Source organism: Protomyctophum parallelum (assembly GCF_964188405.1).
Source record: "Protomyctophum parallelum genome assembly, chromosome: 13".
Lineage (NCBI taxonomy): Eukaryota > Metazoa > Chordata > Actinopteri > Myctophiformes > Myctophidae > Protomyctophum > Protomyctophum parallelum.
The window spans coordinates 27,774,480-27,796,903 of record NC_139708.1 but is presented as its reverse complement, the minus strand read 5'-3'; the positions used below and the strand labels follow the sequence as shown (position 1 = coordinate 27,796,903).

General features: G+C 44.9%; 1 protein-coding gene across 1 annotated transcript in view; it reads right to left on the bottom strand.

Moving 5' to 3' along the window:
• The window catches only part of grin2aa (glutamate receptor, ionotropic, N-methyl D-aspartate 2A, a), a gene marked incomplete at its 5' end in the record, with an annotated part of 266,870 nt that overhangs the window by 64,678 nt on the left and 179,768 nt on the right, over nt 1-22,424 (bottom strand). Inside the window, 1 exon segment of the mRNA XM_083780155.1 lies at nt 1,875-2,077. Within this exon segment, the coding sequence (XP_083636281.1) occupies nt 1,875-2,077 (203 nt within the window).

Sequence of the window (22,424 nt, the reverse complement as noted above, 5' to 3'; positions counted from 1 at the left end):
TTGCTCGTTCGCCCTACTTCACACTGAGGCTGCATATAGAGGTCTGCAATGGCTGCTTCCCTGGGACCCTATTACCATGCAACCAACTGTGTGTCTGCATGTGTGTGTGTGTGTGAGAGAGAGAGAGAGAGAGAGAGAGAGAGAGAGAGAGGGTGTGGGTGTGTGTGATGGGGTAAAGGGGAGGTGACAACATTTTTAATTGTAATAAACAATTTAAAAGCATCACCAGTCTTTCAATATCACCCCACCCCACCGCACCGCACTGAACAAATGTAGGACACGGCCCACAGTGGATCCAGTCAAGTGACTCAGCGTGATGCGGCGTTCATGCTAGTGGCAAAAGCTAGCAAACGTAAAGCGTGGTCAGCTACACCGTACTGTATGTACACTGTCGACCGAGACTGGCGTTGAAGTGTTGCTCAACACGCGCAAGAATCCAGAACTTACTCACACAGGTAGGGCTGCACGATATGGACAAAATGTCATATCTCTGTATTTATGCCAAATATTGCGATATCGATACCCAGTGCTTTTTACTTACATATACAGATAACAGCATTGAAATGCCTGTAAGGTGATACGTACTGTATATAGATGAGATGACTGTGATGAATACATGTCTATGAAAACCTTGCCTAATGTATATGCACATGTGCAGCTGTGTTTCTTTTGTACTGCAGCTTTTAAGTCCTCGACAAATTTCTCCTATGGGAGAAAATAAAAGTGAACCTTGAACCTCTACTATGTTGATGGGAAACTACGTGGGAGTGACAAGCGAGAAAAACTATTAAGGAACGATATCAGGTCTGGCCATTCGCAATATTATGTTTTCCCCCATTACAAGCAGGAATTGTGTGGAGAGAGAAGGGGACGGGAGATTGTGAAACTAAAATGATTGATTGATGCGTTTTTTAACTTTTCTAGCTCGTCACGCTACAACGACGTCATCTTCATGCATCTGGCTTTCATTGAAAAGGGCTTGTAGCCTGTCCACTACACAGCATGACAGAGAGAGAGAGAGAGAGAGAGCGAGAAGGAGCATGAAACCAGCATGACATCAGAGCAAGATTACATCCTGAATTATTGGTATTTTTTAATCCTCCAAGACTATTTCTTTGGCATTTCTCCCTCGTTGAACTGTCACTTCTTTCAAACGGTGGTCTCGGGATGATCCTCCATATTTTTTAATGAATCCCCAAATATAGTCAAGTCACGTGGAAGGATTTCTCCAGTAGGTTCATTACCTCTCAGTGGGAGATGGAACCCCTCAAAGAAGCAGCTGCGCTCACCACCACCACCACCACCACCAAAATAACTATCTCAAGGACAGTCCATCACATGTGATGAGGTCGTAATATGTGGGCTATTAAGTGGCTATGGCCGAATTTAGCACAAGCAGTGTTTTTCGTGCAAAAACGAATGCTTGGAATGGATTCAGAATCCCCTAGTTTGAAAAATCACATGCTACTTAAAGCATAATGGAAATTTGGTGGCTTTGGTGGACAATGACACAAGGATAAAGAAAAAAAAAGGTTTGACCACTAACTGACAAATCAACAGTCAATAAGAGGCCTGACAGCACTAGTGTGTGTTCCTCAAAGTGGGGTTCACGGACCTTCATATGGGTTCCTTCCTTGAGGGGGTTCCAAACGGATCCTTAACAATCTGCAACTCTGAGAGAACCAAACAGACCCGTCCTCCAAATTAAAACGTTTGGAGATCCACCACTTTTCTTTGTGACCACCGCGCTCTGACTCATGGTGCGTTACCCGCCCGACAGACCGACAGACCGACAGACAGACAGACAGACAGACAGACAGACAGACAGACAGACAGACAGACAGACCGACCGACAGACCGACAGACAGACTCACTCTTTGATGTGTTTCCGGCAGGGCACAGAGTTCCTCATGCAAGTCCCCGTGAGCCTCTCCACGTCCTCAACGATGACGAAGGGCTTCTCCTCCAGTGTGACGATGGACAAGTGGTTGTCGTCCATCTCGGGGTCACCGTAGGAGTTGAAGCGCGGCCACACCGGATACTTCAGGGTCAGGCTTTTGTTGTCCAGCTTCCCCATCTGGAGAGAGAGAGGAGGAGAGAGAGAGAGGGAGGAGGAGAGAGAGAGAGAGAGAGAGAGAGAGAGAGAGAGAGAGGGAGGAGGAGAGAGAGAGAGTAGAGAGAGAGAGGACATGAGGTCTTGAGATGGGGCTTGATCGGGGGTCATCGTCATGTTGGCGTGTGGTGGACATTTTTGTCAAAATTATTTGTGGACGATAATATTACCGGAAGCACAAAGAGTTAGCCCCGAATTACCTTAACAGGTTTGTATAACTCTGAGCGTGTACAGATGGAATCAAATGGGCCTGTAGGATTCCATCTGTACAGTATTATGCGATGCATTGTGAGCTTGTAGATTGCTGCTATTTTCAAATGGCCGAAATGTATATATGTAGCAGAGTGGATCAGAGCCTCTGCCTGATGGCCTCAAAAGTCTAACATCTCCCCCAGTCCAGAGGGATATGCCTTTGGTCTAGTGGTTGAGATAGATGTTGACTTTCACGTGGGAGACCCGAGTTCGAATCCCGGGCGTTACATATAGGGTTGAAGTGGTTAATTAATGTATGCTATATGTTTTCTAATTAAAAATAATTCTCCAAATTAACTAGTACCTAAAGTTTTCAAATAATTGTAGTGTAGTAAAATTATATCATTTCTGGCTCCGAGGTGTAGTGGAGTAGCCTGGTTAATAAACCAGACTAATATCGCACGGACCGCGGGATATTAGATTTCATTTCCAGGGGGGCGGGTTGAAACATTTTCTCTTTGACGCAATTGGTCAGAGCTACTGTCAGTCAAAGGTCTCAAGCATTGAAAGTCACTGTACCAAAGCCCGCCCATATTGCATACCGTGTCCCGATTGGCCGCCCCATTTCTCTGGTGTAGGAAATGGGCGTACAATTGAGCCTCTCCAGACCGTAATCCGCCGGCAGGCAATTCTTTTTTTGCCAACGGCTGATTCGGTCTGGTTTATTAACCAGGCTAGTAGTGGAGTAGAAGTAAAAGTATTGGAAATTGGAAATACTAAAGTAAAGAACTAATACCTAAAAATTGTACTTAAGTACAGTACTTAAGTAAATGTACTTCGTTACTTTACAGTACACCACTGGTCGTTGCAAATAAAACGTTTGAGAACCACTGGATTTAGAGGACTCACAGTGTCATATTAAATCATGTTCATTGTCATGTCTATGAATTGATTGCATAGGGCCTAAATGGACCGCAAGGACTTTTTTTGTTGTGCGATCCCTTTTGGTTTGAGTGTTTGACTGTACTGTTGCTGTACTTATACATTATGTCTAATAAACTATTCAATCAATCAAAAAAGTCACACATATCCTGACGAAAACCTGGAGACTTGACATTCAGTAATTGGGCATTATAATCAAATACTGTCAGAACATTTTAACAGGCCTGTAAAACAGTAAGAACATTATAACAGGCCTGTAAAACAGTAAGAACATTATAACAGGCCTGTAAAACAGTAAGAACATTATAACAGGCCTGTGAAACAGAAAATAATTCACCAAGGTGGACAAGACCTACTTTTTGCCACGTACATGCTGACCCCATATACTGTACGCAGCAGAAGGTAAAACATGATGCAACCGAGTACTTCACAAGAGGAGATCTGGTCGGATCTAATCTCATTCTATCTAGTCCAATATGATGTGGCTTTGCTGAAGCGAGGCCTAAAAACTGCTGCCAAGCCGCAGATGTGCAGTCCCTGTGAAGGAGAAGTGGACAGCAGTGCAAGATAATACAGTACATGTCTTCAAATGATATGCTGTAAATCCACTGTTTTGTTCTATAATGAGTTGACTTTGTTGTTGTGTATTGTCATGTGAACAAACTTTATTATATAACACCAACACCCCACTACACCCCACTGTACAGTAGGTAGTAGGCTTTCACTAGCAGTCAGCCTGTCACCAACACCCCACTGCGGAAAATGGATAAAATCGGTGTGAGGCCGATTTTATTTTACGTCCTCCGAAAAACGCTACGATATTCTGCCAGAAAAAAAAAAGCGCTAGTGTGCAACCACCTTTACTTATATGACAATATTATGTCAATTCACAGTGAAAAGGTAATATGGTGATTATGAAAACACAAGACGGAGGAGAGATTGACACCGACTGCATTGATAATTTAGTAATCTCTTTCTGCGACTTAACCGCCTTCCCCTATAGAAAGCCTTCCACCCGTATACCTGTGTGTGTGTGTGTGTGTATGTGTGTGTGCGTGTGTACGTGCGTGCGCGTGACTCCAGAGAGACTGAGAAAGGGGAGAGCGGTGTTAGAAGCACATACAAGGCTTCACTCAACCATCAATTCTTAATGTTACAGGAGTCCGAAAATGGCAAAACCTCGCTCTCCCTCGAGTCCCTCCCTCCCTCCCTCCCTCCCTCCTCCATATCTCTCCCTGCCTGGACCCCCACTCCCACTCCCCCCCTTCTCTCTCTCTCTCTCTCTCTCTTCCCTCTCTTTTTTCTTGGCTCTCGGTGGAGTTCAGAGGGATAAAGCCGAGAGTAGAGAGGCTGACTTTACATACAGAGTGGCTCTGCAGCTGAAGCCTTTACATCTGACTGAGAAAAAAAAAATCGGAGAATCTGGACAAATACATCAGCAAAGCAACACTCGTGCATACAGCATCATGCACACACACACACACACACACACACACACACACACACACACACACACACACACACACACGCCCTCTGAGACGGAACGAGTGAAGGAAGGAATGCACGTGTGAACACATGCTTGTGAACCGATCTTGTGCGTAAGGGCCAAATTTGAGTGTTTCCAAAATGATTATAAAAACCCACTTCAAAACTACTCCTGTATGTGGGGAGGAAGAGGAGGATGTTTAGGCCTGCATGTCACAAAGATGAAAAATGATATTATATCTGATTGACCTTTAGTTTATACCACTTAAATGTTGTAAAAGATTGGTTTCTCCAGATAGGGTAAATTGCAGATAACCGATCTGAGTGAATATCGTCCGATACGGCCGATCACCGATCGATGGTCGATTATCGGAGCATCTCGGACCATAACCCATAGGTACATCTTGCAAACACACACTGCCACACTATAAATACTTACTAAAAGTAAAAATTTAATTAAATTAAAAAAGTATTAAACACAAAGCCCGCCAGAAACGAGGAACACGTAGGGTTAAATTAGTACCCTAGCCCGCCAAACCCGAGATTCTCGGGTTTGAGGGCTTGTATTCTTTAATGCATGTTTTAATCCGATCGTATCGTTAGCTAATGTTGCTACCCGCATCAACACAAGGTGGGACAGTGGCCGCAGCCATTTTGAAGATGCGCGCGCATCCACTTCCATTCTAAGCCCTGCATTCAAAGCTCTGTATCTCAGAAAGGACATTGAGGGGGCCGTTTCTGGTGAATACAAGGGTTTTCAACGGGCTGCACCAGGCGCGCTGACACTCGCGGTCGGGTTTTTCCACCACCGACCGAGACAACAGCAACCGGTCATGACACCACACACACACACAGCAGTGTGTCATTGTAACATCCGGTTACATGACACCACACACAGCAGTGTGTCATTGTAACAACCGGTCATGACACCACACACAGCAGTGTGTCATTGTAACATCCGGTTACGGATATTTGGCTCTTCAAAGTAAGTGTTACGCGCGATAAAACCTTGGCAATATGCTATCGAGGGATTAATTAATTAATTAATTAATGCTGGCGGGAATTGGGTTTTTAAATGTTTTTTTTTTAATTTGTCAAACATTTGGAAAGACTGCATGTTCATTTGTCGTCCCTGGATGGAGTCACAGAGTAAAGTATGTTAATGGTGTGCGCGTGCACACACACACACACACACACACACACACACACACACACACACACACACACACACACACACACACACACACACACACACACACACACACACACACACACACACACACACACACACACACACACACACACACACACACGTGTGCGTGCATGGCGGGCTAAGTCATTAACAGACTAGCACAGAGGAGGGAGAGCAAAATTAGCATTTTAATTGTTTTGCTTTGAGTGGGTTTGTGTGCGGTGACAGGGATTAGAGATCCCAGTGCGCTCACACACTCAGCATTACTGTCAACAGCTCACTCTCCTTTCTTGTGTGTGTGCATGTACTGTAGGTGTGTGCCGTGTGTCATGTGTCGTGCATGTGTGTGTGTGTGTGTGTGTGTGTGTGTGTGTGTGTGTGTGTGTGTGTGCGTGTGTGTGTGTGTGCGTGTGCATGTACGTGCGTGTAAGGTTAGAGTGCGCCAGTGGATATATACATTTGTTTGCTTGTGTTGCGTATGTGTGCGCATGCGTGCGTCGCATGTGTGTGCGTTTGTTGTGTGCGTGTGTGCGTGCGTGCGTCGCGTGTGTGTGCGTGTGTGCGTGCGTGCGTGCATGCATGTGCGCGTGCGTGTGTGCGAGTGCATGCGTGCGTGCGGGCAGGCATCTGTCTGCACTGTGTCACCTTCAGGTCTCCAGGGAGAGAAAGCATTTGTCTATCTGTCTAACCCCAGCTGTTTTTCATTTCGCAAACGAGCGCGTCGGTGTGCTGTGTCGGAATGCGTCGGCCTGCCCGTGTGCGTGTGTGTGGCAGGGGTGGATGTGATTGTGCACGTGTGCATGTGCACGTGTGTGTGTGTGTGTGTGTGTGTGTGTCTGTGTGTGCGTGCATGTGCACGTGTAGGACAGCGGGGGGGTCAATCAGGGCAGGCAGTAGGAAATTGGATTTGGGGGATGAGGCAAACGTTGGTAATGTACGTAACACATGAGTGGCAATGTGAATCAGATGAGGTTAACCACATGAGAGTTAACCACATGACATGCTCTACAACCCTGTTCTGTGGGAGGGACAGCAGATCTACAAGTTCACAAATACCAATCAACTATTCTGTGGGAGGGACAGCAGATCTACAAGTTCGCAGATACCAATCAACTATTCTGTGGGAGGGACATCAGATCTACATGTTCACAAATGTGTTTAACTGTCGTGTGAGCGATGTCGGCAAGGCCCATTTTTGTGCTTGACTTTCTTTACTCACCCTGCATTTTTGCATTCTATGATTGATTATGTGTTTTTAACCATGTAGCACGACGGGGTTCCTTGTGAATGAAAAGGGCAATGCAAATAAAGTCCTGTATTATTTATTACTACAGCGTCACACACAAAAGCTCCGATGCATTTGCTATTTTTAAAAAGGTTATCTTTGAAAAACAAAGAAGGGTCCCGCACACTGTCAGAAACTTGCCAAAAATGTTGCTCTTTATTCAACGTTTCGGTCTATTCGACCTTTATCAGGACAGAATTTTTTTTGAATCCTGAAATGTAACAGTTTTTTTTTTTACACTGTAAGCGTTTCCACTCGACAGAGCCGATATATGTAGTGTTTAAGTGCTTACAAGTATACAAACAAGCAAACAGAGAGAGGGTGAGATCCACCACACAAGATGGACAATACAACGTCCCAGAACCAGGTGGATTTACTGCAGGAGGCCCGGTGTCAACCATGGTTGGGGGCTGTTGTTTATGCATCTTTGTGTGTCTCTCTCTCTCTCATTAACCACTTGATCCCTCTTCACCAAAATAGCGTGATATGGAAGGAATTGTGTAATAATTAAAACCTATAATTACATCAACAACAGGTTAGCCAGGGTGAAAGTTGTTAAAGAACACTGTGTTCTCTAACACGGATGAAGACGAGAGAGGAGGAGGAGGAGGAGGAGGAGGAGGAGGAGGAGAGATACAAGGAGCTGACTTCAGCAGATTGTCTGATTTCCTGTCTTCTCTCTCTCTCTCTCTAATTAAAGAAAGAGGGCTAATAAATTAATGCAGAAAGGGGAGAGAGGATTCATTCTATCGACCGCCCGCATAGCAGAACGCTGAGTCTCCCCATATAAAATACCGGATCTCAGCAACGCACGCACACACACACGCACGCACGCACGGACGCACGCACGCACACACACACACACGCACGTGTATGTACAACAGTGTGCTTGGTGAGGAAGTGGTTTGGACTGAAATGTCCACACCATGCCAGAGACGTGCACAGCCAAACGTATACAGTGCATATAGATTTACACCACCACAAGGGTGAATGTACTGACAATGGACGTGTCAGGGAGGGTTGCTGCTCTCTGTTCCTTGGCATGGGAGGGTTGCTGCTCTCTGTTCCTTGGCATGGGAGGGTTGCTGCTCTCTGTTCCTTGGCATGGGAGGGTTACTGCTCTCTGTTCCTTGGCATGGGAGGGTTGCTGCTCTCTGTTCCTTGGCATGGGAGGGTTGCTGCTCTGTTCCTTGGCATAGGAGGGTTGCTGCTCTGTTCCTTGGCATGGGAGGGTTGCTGCTCTCTGTTCCTTGGCATGGGAGGGTTGCTGCTCTGTTCCTTGGCATGGGAGGGTTACTGCTCTCTGTTCCTTGGCATAGGAGGGTTGCTGCTCTGTTCCTTGGCATGGGAGGGTTACTGCTCTCTGTTCCTTGGCATGGGAGGGTTGCTGCTCTCTGTTCCTTGGCATGGGAGGGTTGCTGCTCTCTGTTCCTTGGCATGGGAGGGTTGCTGCTCTCTGTTCTCTGTATCATGGGAGGACATTCAAGATCAGCCAACTTTCCTGGGCGAAGGAAACCCAATGGACGACACACACTTCTGTTCTTCTGTTGAATGGAAACTTGTATGTCCAAAACTGTTACTTTTGACGATTCATATTCTGGAGGTATAGCAAAAGGCTCGCTTCTGCTACTTGATGTATATTATCACAATTCACATTAAATATGGCCTAGTATTAGTAATGTTAAATTAGACAGACTAGATTGTTTCACCTCTAACTAAAAATGTACCCTGGTCTCTCTCTCTCTCCTGCTGCATGCATGGGGGGGAGAGACAACAGGGCAGACGCATATAGTCACCAGTTCACAGCTTGCATTATATGGTAAATAGCCTACAGGCCTACTTTGAGCTTGCTGACCACTGCCTACTACCTTATTTGGACATGCATGGACAACTTTAGACCATTTAGACTACAGTGGGGGTTAGGGACCACCTTTTGGTCATGTCTCTTTGATCTCTTTGTTCTAACCTGTATAAAGACCTACCAAAAATGTAACTGTGTGTGTTAGTCCTCCCAGAAGCCGACAGGCTGAAGGAGCTTCTCCATGGGGCTGGGGCTCCAGCCCCATGGCTGTGACCTGCATATAGCTGTGATCTGCTGTCTTTGTCTGTACTCTGAATTCTGACAATAAAATGGACTTGGAAGTTCTCATCTGCCTTCACCGTCGTCCGTCCTATTCTCCGTATCTTTGCCTGAGTATTTAGTCACGTTTACGTATGTTTTTGGGCTATAATATAGTATTTATACTGTTCAGCTCATTTACTTCATACTTTTGATGCTTTTGGAACAAGACATAGATATAGCACCGCAGGGACAACGCTAAAACCGTCTCGACCCTTTGGTGTTGTTTGGGCTTAACTATTAGGCCATTTGAACACTGATGCCTGCCAGCCAGTCACAATGTGGGACGGGGTCTCCATTTGTGGGACGCCTGAAAAGTCTTGGAAAGGAGGGACTGTCCCACGCAAAGAGGGACATCTGGTCACTGACGCTGTAGTATAATGATGACGTACAGTAGTTGGACGTTAGAATACGGGAGATAAGAGGTTTCTGCCCGACAGCAACGATATCCTGAAGCATCGAGACTTCTGTAATGTCTGTGCTAAGCCGGGACTTCTCAGGTCGTGTCCCCAGAATCACAACTAAATGTGGAGAAGCAGCGCTTCGTTTTTAGGCAACACATGTCTCTCTACGAAATATGTAGTTCTGCTACAACTCTCAAAGCTAAAGAAACCCTTACTGTTTGGCCTTGCCTTTTATTTAGTTTTTGAATCATTCTTCTGCAACGTACTTTTAGTCTTTACTTTTCTGTTCTTGATATGTTTTTTTTATGTCCTTTTGCATTGTGTTTATTTTGCTCTGTGCCTTGATGTCTTACGGTGCTTAATGTTTTATGGTAATTCTTTTGAATGGTCTCGTTGTCTAAATGTGCTAATCAACTTGTTCCATCTACCATGTTCAAATGTAATAATGACTGTGATGTTAGTTTGTTTCAAATGCTATAATAGACCACATGTGGTTATCGTTGATGAGAACATTAGAGAAGTCTAATACAATTCTTGGCTGCATAATTGCCAATACCGATCTCATCATAAAAGTCAAACAATGGTCGACATATCGGCCACGTCGATATTGTTTGGGCTCTAGACACCTTGTTAGAACTTTTACAAAATGAAGGCCAACATGTGGCCGAAATGTTGTGTATGCCGTGGAATGTCAGTGTTCCATTTTGGAAGTAGCATAGTGTACATATGATTGACTTCAATCTAGTAAAAGCAGTGTTACATTTATTGTATTTTATTGAATTGGCGTGCGTGCGTGCGTACATGTTTGCTCTCAGTCTCAACACATTGCATCGTGACAGGATGAAACATATCCCCACCGGTAAAAACAATAAAAAATAAAATGATAATAATCCAACGGCCAGAGGCACTTTTTAATTTACTTACTAACATTTTCACCTATAATGACATTGTCAACATAGGGATGCTAGAGCTAATGTTAAAGTACCAAATGCCCTAAATATCGTTGCTGTCAGGAAGAAACCTGCACCTAACTCCATTTTGGAGGATTTAGATTTTTCTTCATAAATCAGTGCTATTGAACACCCTTTACGTATGTGTGTTGTTTAGAAAATATTGAACCAAAGAGAAGTAGTAAAAATTGCTTTGGACAAAACCTCTTAACTCCATTGGACCTTCAAACTGCTAAACAGTATTGTTTTCGTCGACTAATACTATGATGAAAAATGTCCGTCAACTACCCCTTTTCACTGACGAAAACTACATAAAAACGAAATGAAAACAAAGCTATGATGACTAAAACTGACAATTTTGTCAACAAATACAAACTAGACTAACATTCTAGGAAGGGACTAGTGGACAAGAGATCCAGTATAAGTCATTTTACACTTGGTTGCATGCTGAAAATAGCAGATCTGCTATTTTCAGCAAGTGTAAAAACTGTCATTACGATGGCAGCAACGCCCACCAAAATACATTTTAGTCGACTAAAATCGTATGATATTTAGTCGACTAAAACTAGACTAACAGTAAATCATTCCAGGTGACTAAAATGTGACTAAATTAAAACCATTGAAGAGAGCAAAAATGTGCTGCCAAAAACAACACTGCTGCTAAAACAGCTATAACTCCACCACCTCTCCCCCTCTCATGCAAGTTCATTGACAATATATAAAGTCACAACAACAACTTTGATGAGGCCGTATTGCTTTGTTTTCTAAACATAAGGTTTTCTTTAATTTCCTGGAAAAAAATGTATACTTTTCATGTCCTGAAAAATGAACCTTTTTTGCAGTTAGGTGGAGACAGCAGAGATATGCAGTCTCACACGGCGTGGGTGAAAGTGTAAACCGCTTGTGTTTATAATATGAGAGAAAGAAGAAAATAAAGATGATCCAGACGCTCAGAGGTAAGATGGAGGAAGCAGCCTTTATTAAAACGAGGCGACTGCCAACACGTTTCGACCTCGAGAGGTGTTCGTCACTTCACCCTGCTGATACATAAACCTCTCTGGGTCCAAACACGCTGGAAGTCTACAGGCAATTTCCTCCGTTTTACCCTTGATCTGTTTCTCCTCTCATGTTTTAGACCCTTTGATCCGGCAGGAGCACCGCTGATATTTGGAACCACTTGTAACCACTTGTGTTATCAGCTGGTTGTATAGTTTTCTGTGCCTATAAAGGCAATGAGCGGCCTGTACACATAGCAGGAATGCCCAAGTCAAAAGATAAGCAGTGCTGTAAAGTATATATACATTACTTAAGTACAGTTTTGAGGCATTTGTACTTTACTTTAGTATTTCTATTTCCAATACTTAGAAAATAGCCGATCTACAAGCTCACAAGGCGTCGCATATAGCTTGTAGATATAGTGTTAGAGAGGCAGGGGCTAAACTTCCGCAAGGCGCTGCGACCCGTTGAGAGCTTGTAGATCGGCTATTTTCGGGGCGCGACCCCCGCACTCTGGAGAAGGATTTCTAAACGAATTATGTCAATGCAAAAATGCTGCGTTCAAGTTCAGGATAGTTTGGAAAAAAGCAATTGTCCTGCACGCTGCATGCCTTCGGGTACGGCATGGTGAGGAGTTGCATTTGCATCTTTGTTTTTCACCATGCTGTATAGAAAATGCTGCATTATACTCCAAGGCAGTTGTTTTTTCAGACGGGCAGTGTGAGACAGTGTGATACAGTGTGAGACAGTGTGAGACAGTGTGAGATAGTGTGAGACAGTGAGAGACAGTGTGAGACAGTGTGTGAGACAGTGTGTGAGACAGTGTGAGATAGTGTGAGACAGTGAGACTGTGTGAGACAGTGTGATACAGTGTGAGACAGTGTGAGATAGTGTGAGACAGTGAGAGACAGTGTGAGACAGTGTGAGACAGTGTGTGAGACAGTGTGAGATAGTGTGAGACAGTGAGACTGTGTGAGACAGTGATACAGTGTGAGACAGTGTGAGACAGTGAGAGACAATGTGAGACAGTGTGAGACAGTGTGAGACAGTGATACAGTGTGAGACAGTGATAGTGTGAGACAGTGAGGCAGTGTGAGACAGTGAGAGACAGTGTGAGACAGTGTGAGACAGTGTGAGACAGTGTGTGTGGTGTTAGACAGTGTGAGACAGTGTGAGACAGAGTGAGACAGTGAGAGACAGTGTGAGACAGTGTGATACAGTGTGAGACAGTGTGATACAGTGTGATACAGTGTGAGACAGTGAGACAGTGTGTGACAGTGAGACAGTGTGAGACAGTGTGTGACAGTGTGAGGCAGTGATACAGTGTGAGACAGTGAGACAGTGAGAGACAGTGATACAGTGTGAGACAGTGTGTGACAGTGTGAGGCAGTGATACAGTGTGAGACAGTGAGACAGTGAGAGACAGTGATACAGTGTGAGACAGTGTGAGACAGTGTGACAGCCCAGGCCAGGGTGAGGTTACAGAGATAGAGGGCCTGAAGGATTAGAGCATAATAATAACGTCCCAACGGTCCCATGGCAACAGACAGTCCTATATCACACCATCACCCTGCGACCAATGACACTCTGCTCCCAGAGGAGACACGGTCTCTCTGTCTGTGTACACATGTATCCGTCCGTCTGTCCATCTGTCTGTCTGTCTCCCTCCGTCTCTGTCTCCCTGTATCTCTGTCCCTGTCTCTCCCTGTCTCTCTCTCTGGTGTTTATCTCCTTTAATCTATAATTTGCTCTCGACCTCTTCAGATGGCTTTTGCCCCAAGACTAATTCCCCTAAACGAGGCAATCTGACATTGTTAACTACCCTACACACAAACAAAGCAGACACACAACACGCGCGCGCACATACGTACGCACGCACACACACACACACACACACACACACGCACACGTGGGGTTAGAGACATTCATTGGATGTCATGTACGTCTCCCCAGCCCAACATTCACGTTGTGGTGCGTAATCTGGTGTATGCGTAATGGTTCCTTACCTTGGTTTTGATTGACTATCGTTGCACTTTCCTGTCATGATGAATATTGTGTTTCGAGATTTTAGGCTAGATCAGCTTTTCATTCACTTTCATCGACAAATAAGCATGTGCCACCTTATTATATTTTATTAAGTTACATTATGCAAACTATCTCTTCCTGCAGTCCCGCAATGAAGGAGAGACAATCTCATATCTCACTAGTCCACTTCTCTATAATGTCATTCTAGCCTTAAAACCTACATTTATGTTATTCAATATAAATGTTGGCACCAGTGTTCTTTGTGTAAACATACATGTTACTAAAATAATAACAATAATATGGCATGTGATCATTCCTTGTTTAAACAAGATACATATTTAGATTTTTATTATCGTGAGAACGATGGCTTCCATTTTCGCGTTGCAACATTTCAGGAATATAAAAGCCTGCAGTTTCTATTAGCTTGGATTCCCCATCGATGATCTCACTGGTGGACGTGTTTATGAACTGCCCGCAGCCTTAAATAGCCTTACTCATGGACCAGAGCTACATCCCTACCTGCTTTCTCTGCACCATTTAAGGCCGTTTCCAAAATGTTAAAATGTAAAAGACCAATATTATTATGAAGAAAACAAGATGTTAAGACCGCTAAACCAAATAGAATAAAGTTTACCTTCAGAAAAAGCGTTGTTTATGGCTTCTGAATGTAGGTATTTTAACATGTAATGTCTATGGAGTGACACCACATCATCACCGTCTGGAAAGGGTGGCGTGGAAAGGGGGCGGGGAATATCTGTGAGACAGGCCTATTAGGAGCCACAGACAGAGTAGAAAATAATTGTGGCATTTTATCATGAACATTAATGAGGACGAATTATATGAATGTAGGTTGAAAAGTGATGAAGTGGGCCGTTCTATTCTGTCAGGCTATATCTCTCTCCTCTCTGCACTCCGTTAAGCACATTGAACTTGAACGCTCTCTGCGGTTCCGCCTGCACTATCTAAGCACATGAACTTGAACCCTCTCGGCGTTCCGCCTGCGCACTATGTAAGCACATGAACTTGAACCCTCTCGGCGGTCCGCCTGCGCACTATGTAAGCACATGAACTTGAACCCGGGAAGGCATAGTCTGTATACCGGACGCTTTTCTCCTCATCCATATTGGAGTGGTGTAAAACACATGTGTCGCCATGCTAAGCAGTTTGCAGTGGTGCAGTGCATGAGTAAGTAGCCTACAGTATACGGTATGGTTTAAGCCCTGAGGACGCATCGGTGTCACCTCGTAGCTTTTAAACCACTTTAACCATCATTTTAAACTTTAGCTGTTGAAAAATAGCAGACCTACAAGCTCGTAGCGCGGCACTGACTGCGGATCGCAACATTCCCGTCTTTTGATACGTTTTTAATATGTTTTAAGACTTACAGGGTTTCCATTAGACAGAGTGGCACTGGCATGCTAAGGCTTCTGGGAAATTGAGTCCCAACTCCCAATGCATTACAACGGCATTAGTGGCGTGCTACGGGTGGCTCTTTGTTGTTGATCGGCAATTCAGACTTTTTTTTTCAACGCGACGACAAACGGTCACACCATTCTAAGGCGGATTTTCATGAAACGGACCTAACATTTGCGCCCCGGGTGATTCTTCAATGGTTTAGTGAAGCTTATTTCCAAGATTTCAATTCTCCGCATAGCCAGCGCGTTAATGGGTTAATTCCCTGGTGGAAGGGAGGCTGGCTCGGATGGCTCCATTGATCTGACGCCAGTGACACAGCCATATAAGAGCTTCAGTCACCCATGATGCAGCCAAAGGGAACCAAAGACAGAAAGGGCAGGAAGAAGGATGAGATAAAAATGGGGGGTCAGGAGTTCGCTGCGACATCCCTCTCTATGCCTGTCATACATCAGTGGCAAGATGCATTATGGGAAAATGAGTTCCTAATATAAGCGAGGAGAAACCCATTCAATCATAAAACACTATCTGTCACTGCTGTCGGACGGAATTATGTAGGGGGAAATGAATACTGTTCTACTTCTTCGTGTGTGTGTGTGTGTGTGTGTGTGTGTGTGTGTGTGTGTGTGTGTGTGTGTGTGTGTGTGTGTGTGTGTGTGTATGTGTGTGTGTGTGTGTGAGGGTGTGTGTGCGTGTGCACTGTGCGTGCATGTGCGTATGCATGCAAGACTGCGTGTGTGTGTGTGTGTGTGTGTGTGTGTGTGTGTGTGTGTGTGCGTGTGTGTACGTGCATGTGTGCGTGCATGCGTATACTCATTGTGTGCATGTGAGATTTGGGGAAAGATGGAGAGGAAAGTATAGGCATTGAAAGAGGAAAAGAGGGAGACAGAGAGAGAGAGAGAGAGAGAGAGAGAGAGAGAGAGAAATAGTTCAGGGCGAGTCACAAAGAGAGAGCGAGAGACTCAGACGTCTTGTTAAAGTAAAAAAGAAAAGACTTAATTATTAAGGAGCTGAAGTGGAGCCGAGGCTGCTGGATATTAAATGTTGCTTCTTCCGCTGGGAGAAAAACCCACGGCTGCCACTGCCATGCATGGACGACATCGCCAATTACATGTATACCTGCAATCTCTCCGTGTACACCCACGTGCGTGCGTGCGTGTGTGCGCGCGCTCGCTGCACTGCAGTGTGCACACGTGTAAACTCGCCCATATTGTGACTCTCCAAGCACAAATCCCACGCTGTCCATAATAATTATTCGGTGAATGGAGCGCTAACTCCGCAGTTATAGCTTCTTGAAGCAATTTACACGCTCAATCAGCTCAGCAGGATGAAGGGTAGAAGAGAGAGAGAGAGAGAGAGAGTGCTGAAAGACTTATTTTCATCCGTAAATACACATGAACTCAGGATAGTAATAATGATGCTGTTTATCAGTGCCACAGCACTCCTCCCGCTGGATGTCGGAATTCTGTATATTTATTTACTCGATACACAAGTTTTTAAGTGGTCTTCCATGAGGGAATACAGTCAGATAAATGAGCCTGTTTACGTAAGTTCAGCCCGCAGTTCAATTGCACCTAATAGCATACAGTATGCGTCCCCAAATCACCTTTTGGGTTGTTAAGATGCATGAAAGTATAGGGAAAGCCCTATACAGATTACTGAAGCCACGATGAGTGGGATACAATCTATAACAGGCGTGGCGACAGTAGCTCAGGGGTAGAGTGGCCGGTAGAGAGTCCGGGCTCCCCCAGAGTTAGTGTCCAAGTGTCCTCGAGCAAGACTCTGAACCCCTAATTGCTGCCGATGTGCAGATCGTTGCCTTGCGTGGTTTCCTAAGTCATCGGTGTATGAATGTGTGTGTGAATGGGTGAATGTAATGCACGATCTATGTAAAGCATTTTGGATAAAAACACTATACACATGCACCATTTATAATGTTAGGAAGGGAATGGACATGTGTTTTGCGAAGACAAGAGTCTGTCTGCACTCTGGATGTATGAATGCGTCATAGCTGGTCACATGGGGAACACTTAAGGAGGGAGATCTTGAGTCCGACTATTATATTCAGCCCCTCAAACCAGGACTTTTAAATAAATCAATGTGCACATTTGTTGTGCACACACACACGCCCATTCATTCACGTCCATGCGCACACACACACACACACACACACACACACACACACACACACACACACACACACACACACACACACACACACACACACACCACACACACACACACACACACACACACACACACACACACACACACACAAACACACATATCACAGTATGCACCATAGGTGATACATACATACAGGCAACGACTGATCGACAAACATCAGCCCCAGCGGTGAATTCAGACACATGATTTGTTCATGTTCTGATTGGCGAGCATGTTTACTCGAAAATAAATATATTAATTGAGAATAACTAATATAATAACACACACACACACACACACACACACACACACACACACACACGTGCACACACACAGAGTTAAGGGTTCAGGGCATTGACACTTAAGACACGAAGCCAAGGATCAGCCGGGAATCGAACCGAGAACATTCCAGGTCCCTAAGCGGCCACTATGAGCTACAGCCACCCCGATCACACATCCAGAAGGCCTGACAGCAAAGCAACACCACCTTAGCACTATAAACACTGCAGTCCCACAACCAATTACGCAAAGTATAACAAAGTCACTTTTAAAAGTTGCTTTTATGCAGCCAAGAGAATCAGTGGATTATTAGAATTGTTCAAGGCAGGAACATTTATACGTTGCCCAGGGACCGAGTTCATTAGGAGATATCACAACTCCTGTTTAATGGTTCAGCGGTCCGGACTAGAGTATCTCTGTGCTGGAATTAAATGTCAAACCATGTCGTATCTTAAACAGAAATCACTTAAACGTTATGATCTTCAGTCAGTCAGTCAGTCAGTCAGTCAGTCAGTCAGTCAGTCAGTCAGTCAGTCAGTCAGTCAGTCAGTCAGTCAGTCAGTCAGTCAGTCAGTCAGTCAGTCAGTCAGTCAGTCAGTCAGTCAGTCAGTCAGTCAGTCAGTCAGTCAGTCAGTCAGTCAGTCAGTCAGTCAGTCAGTCAGTCAGTCAGTCAGTCAGTCAGTCAGTCAGTCAGTCAGTCAGTCAGTCAGTCAGTCAGTCAGTCAGTCAGTCAGTCAGTCAGTCAGTCAGTCAGTCAGTCAGTCAGTCAGTCAGTCAGTCAGTCAGTCTGCCTGCCTGTCTGTCTGTCTGTCTGTCTGTCTGTCTGTCTGTCTGTCTGTCCAGCTTAACTGTCTGCCTGTGTCCCTTTTGTACCCATACTGTATATGGAGATCTCTGTATCTGCCTGTGTCTGAAGAGTGCAAACTGACTGTGAAAAGTGGACTGGTAAAGTAATCAAATGGCAGGTGTGGGCGGTTGCCATGGCAATCAATTGGCTGAGGCAGAGGCTGGGAAATTCTACAGGTGAGGGAACTTAGGCTCATTAGGTCCACTGGCAGAGCCTGACCAGAGCCTTTTGTGGTGTTTATGGACAACGGTGAATTCAAGGCCGGGCACTGCACTCCCTGAGGGGGTGTTGGAACGTGTGTCAAATTTGAAGTCGGTGGGTCAAACGGTTCTCTCGTTACGAGGATTACACGTATTACACGTATCGTGGTGCATTTATAGTAGGGTGTGTATCGTTTGTGCGAGTGTCCTACTGTCCTTGCATTTGTGTGCTGTTATGCGCAAAGTGTGTTTTCGTGCGCATGTGCATGCATGCAATGAAGACTTGAGCTTAATACTACAGCTCTGTCTGTCTGTCTGTCTGTCTGTCTGTCTCTCTCTCTCCCTCACAAAGTGCATCCGTGTGTCCATCTATATTGCACTTCTCAATGTTTCTACGTTGTTTTTCATTTTTCTACCTTAACTCTTAACGCCATAACTCTTATTTTTAGTCCACATTCATATTTTAGAGCTGTTACAGAATACTCGCTTCACCTTCTACTGCATATCAGAGAGAGACAGAGAGAGAGAGTGGTCCTCAACATTTCTGCATAAGGCCCCACTTTAAAATGTTGAAAGTATTTGCGGCCCACCCATCTGACCACTCAACACGACAGACGGTTAATCAATTGATTGTGTTCCAGGTTATTTCAACGTAACTTTTTAGTTAAGCTCCTATTATTACAAATCGTGTAGTGTTTTTCCTAGTCTGAGAGATTAGATGGAATGGTGCGGCAAGCCAACCAAAACATACACTTGCACGCAGGCACACACACACACACACACACACACACACACACACACCCTCACACACACACACACACACACACACACACACACACACACACACACACACACACACACACACACACACACACACACACACACACACACACACACACGTGCACGCGCAAGAATACTGGTTCTGACCTGAACACAAATATAAGGTGTGTCTCTCAGATTGGTCACCCCAGGGTCAACAAAATTGACTTTCTGTTGATAACTGCTATGGTGTGCACGCAGGCATGCACACACACACACACACACACACACACGCACGCACGCACGCACGCACGCACGCACGCACGCACGCACGCACGCACGCACGCACGCACGCACGCACGCAGAGACTTCTCACCCCAATAACTGGGGGCTCAGGTTTTGATGAAGTGCAGGGTTTGAGGTGTTATCAGAGAGCACAATAGCAATCCCAGTTAAAGGCACACAGAGCACACAGCAGGGCATTTCATCACTGTCGATAACCACACCTGGGCTTATCTGGGTTTGAATTATCGTCCACACTCCTACTTAATGTTCCACAACATCCATACATCTTCAGCCGCTTATCCGTAGTCGGGTCGCGGGGGGCAACCAGACTTCTCTCTCCAGAGAGACATTAGTACTGGGGGATCCCGAGGCGTTCCCAGACCATTTTGGAGATCCTACTTAACGTTGCACGTTGTAACTTAAAGGACGACTTCAGCGTGCATTTTCAACCTATATTCTCATTATAATTGGTCCTCACTAATGTTAAAATTGTAAAATTATTTCCTACTCGGTCTGTGTCTCACAGGGATACACACAGGGATACACACCGGCATTCCATTCCCTAACCGCACGCGGAAGCCACTGAGTGTATTCCAGGGAACACCCGGTAATTTGACCAACAAACTCCGGTAAACTCCCGAAATGTACCATCACCCCTGTATATTAATGTATATAACTGTATATGACCGCTAAACTAGAGGTTTACGGGCAAATCTAGTGCCCATAATTGCCCGTTAATCCCTCTTTTCATGCAGTGCCAGGTAGTCATGAATGGCTGTGCTTCGGAACGCCTCTCTGTCCCCGTCTCAAAGCAGGGCTGTGGACACTTCACAGGTTGAACATATTGTAGCTGAAGTCGTCTTTCCTGCTCTATACCCAACTGTTGAATAGTTTTTTACCACTCAGCCAATAGAACCTGTCTGCTTGCGCAGGGGAGACATTGACATGAGACCTTCAAGGCCAGAGGCTGTGTCAAACCCGACACAGGACCCACACGTCCTCAGTAGAATTCTAGCAGAGACCAAATTAATTAACCTATTCTAATTGTTGAATTGGTTTATTGAACAGATCCCCATTAGCGGATGCTATGGGCGACAGCTAGTCTTCCTGGGGTCCATGTAAGATGCATAATCTACCAGACCGATTGGATAAAATAACATTTTATTCACTAGTAAAAGTTACATTACAGCTCTAACCTTTCCATTCATCAATAATTCATCTAGATCTGTTCTATACGTCAAGTCAAACCAAGCTTAAAGCCCTTGTCGCCATGGCCCGCGGCACCGCAGCACTGCGGCTAATCATAATTACCCTTTGATAGCCCAACCCGCGGCGCCGCGGGTAATCGCTTCATATCAAAATCCACCAGCAGAAGCCAAACACATACTGTACCTCTACTGCACCCAGCTTGCTAGGCAGGTTGCTATACTGTATATGTCCCTCCAGGCACAAGGCGAAATGCGCGGGCACCCCATTGGAATCCACTCATTGTGATTTCTTTTCATGCCTGTTTTCTCTGAAAAAATACTCCAAAATCCGTCTTTTTGTCAAATCCGTCCGGCGTTCCTGATGAGAACAGGGGTTTTTGATCCCATTCTGGCCGACATGTTACCGTTTCTGGCGGAAGATGCCGGAGGGCGCAGCTCTCCACTTCACAAACTTTTCAACTTATCTTCATATAATTGGTACTCACCAATGTTCATGATAAAATAGCACCATTTCGTTCTACCCGGTCTGTGTCTCATAGGACGGCTGTGGGCAGTTCAGAAACCCGTCCACCAGTGACATTTTTTTAAACGAGATTTTTTTTAAAGACTATTTATATTTGTATTATGATGGCTTCCATTTTCTCATTGCAACTTTTCAGGAATATAAAAGCCTGCCGTTTCTATTAGCTCGGATTCCCCATCGATGATGTCAAATGGTGGACGGGTTTCTGAACTGCCTGAACATTTTTGGTATTTTATCATGAAGATTAGTGAGGACCGATTATATGATTGAAAAGCTTTGAAGTGGTCCTTTAACCTATTTTGAGCGGGAACCCCTTTTGGTGGTTACATACATTATGCTATAATTAAGCTATTGAAAAATAGCAGATCTACAAGCTCATTGCGCGCCACCGAGTGGCGCGCTATGAACTTGTAGGTCTGCTATTTTTTGAAAAATCGTTAAAATGTGCCTCAAATCTTTCAGAAAATTGTCATAATTTAGAAAACTTTTTTTTTTAAATTTCGACGTCAGGCCTGAATGGGTTGCCTTGTGCCCAGGTGCAGTGTGACTATAGATAAATGTCCTGAGCAGTACAAAGAAAAGGAAGATACAACATAGAATAACAAAGACACTCTGTTCTTCTCAGCAGTGGAACAGGAACCTTCTCACAGAACCCTATAAGACCTCCAACGTTTCACTGTCTGAGCGAGTCACGCGTGAATTGAAATGTGTGTATATTGGATACTGCAGCCAACTCTCCTTGGGCTTTGGGATGTACGGCAGACACAAAGCTCTGCAGGAGACAATGTCGTGAAGCCAAAATCACAGCACTCGCAGACTGCTAAAGGATGACATTGAGCCAGCAAAACTATGTGTATACAGTATGTGCTCGCACACACGTATTTTAATCAAAGTCAACTGAATGGCTGGAACTATTAAGGGTAATGTTTTACACAATTTACTGAGAGGAATGTCCCCGCTCCCCGATCCGACGAGAGTGAACCCATCCCCTCCCTAGCACGAGTTGCACGCGTTGATTGACTGTGGAAGAGCTTCCCTCCC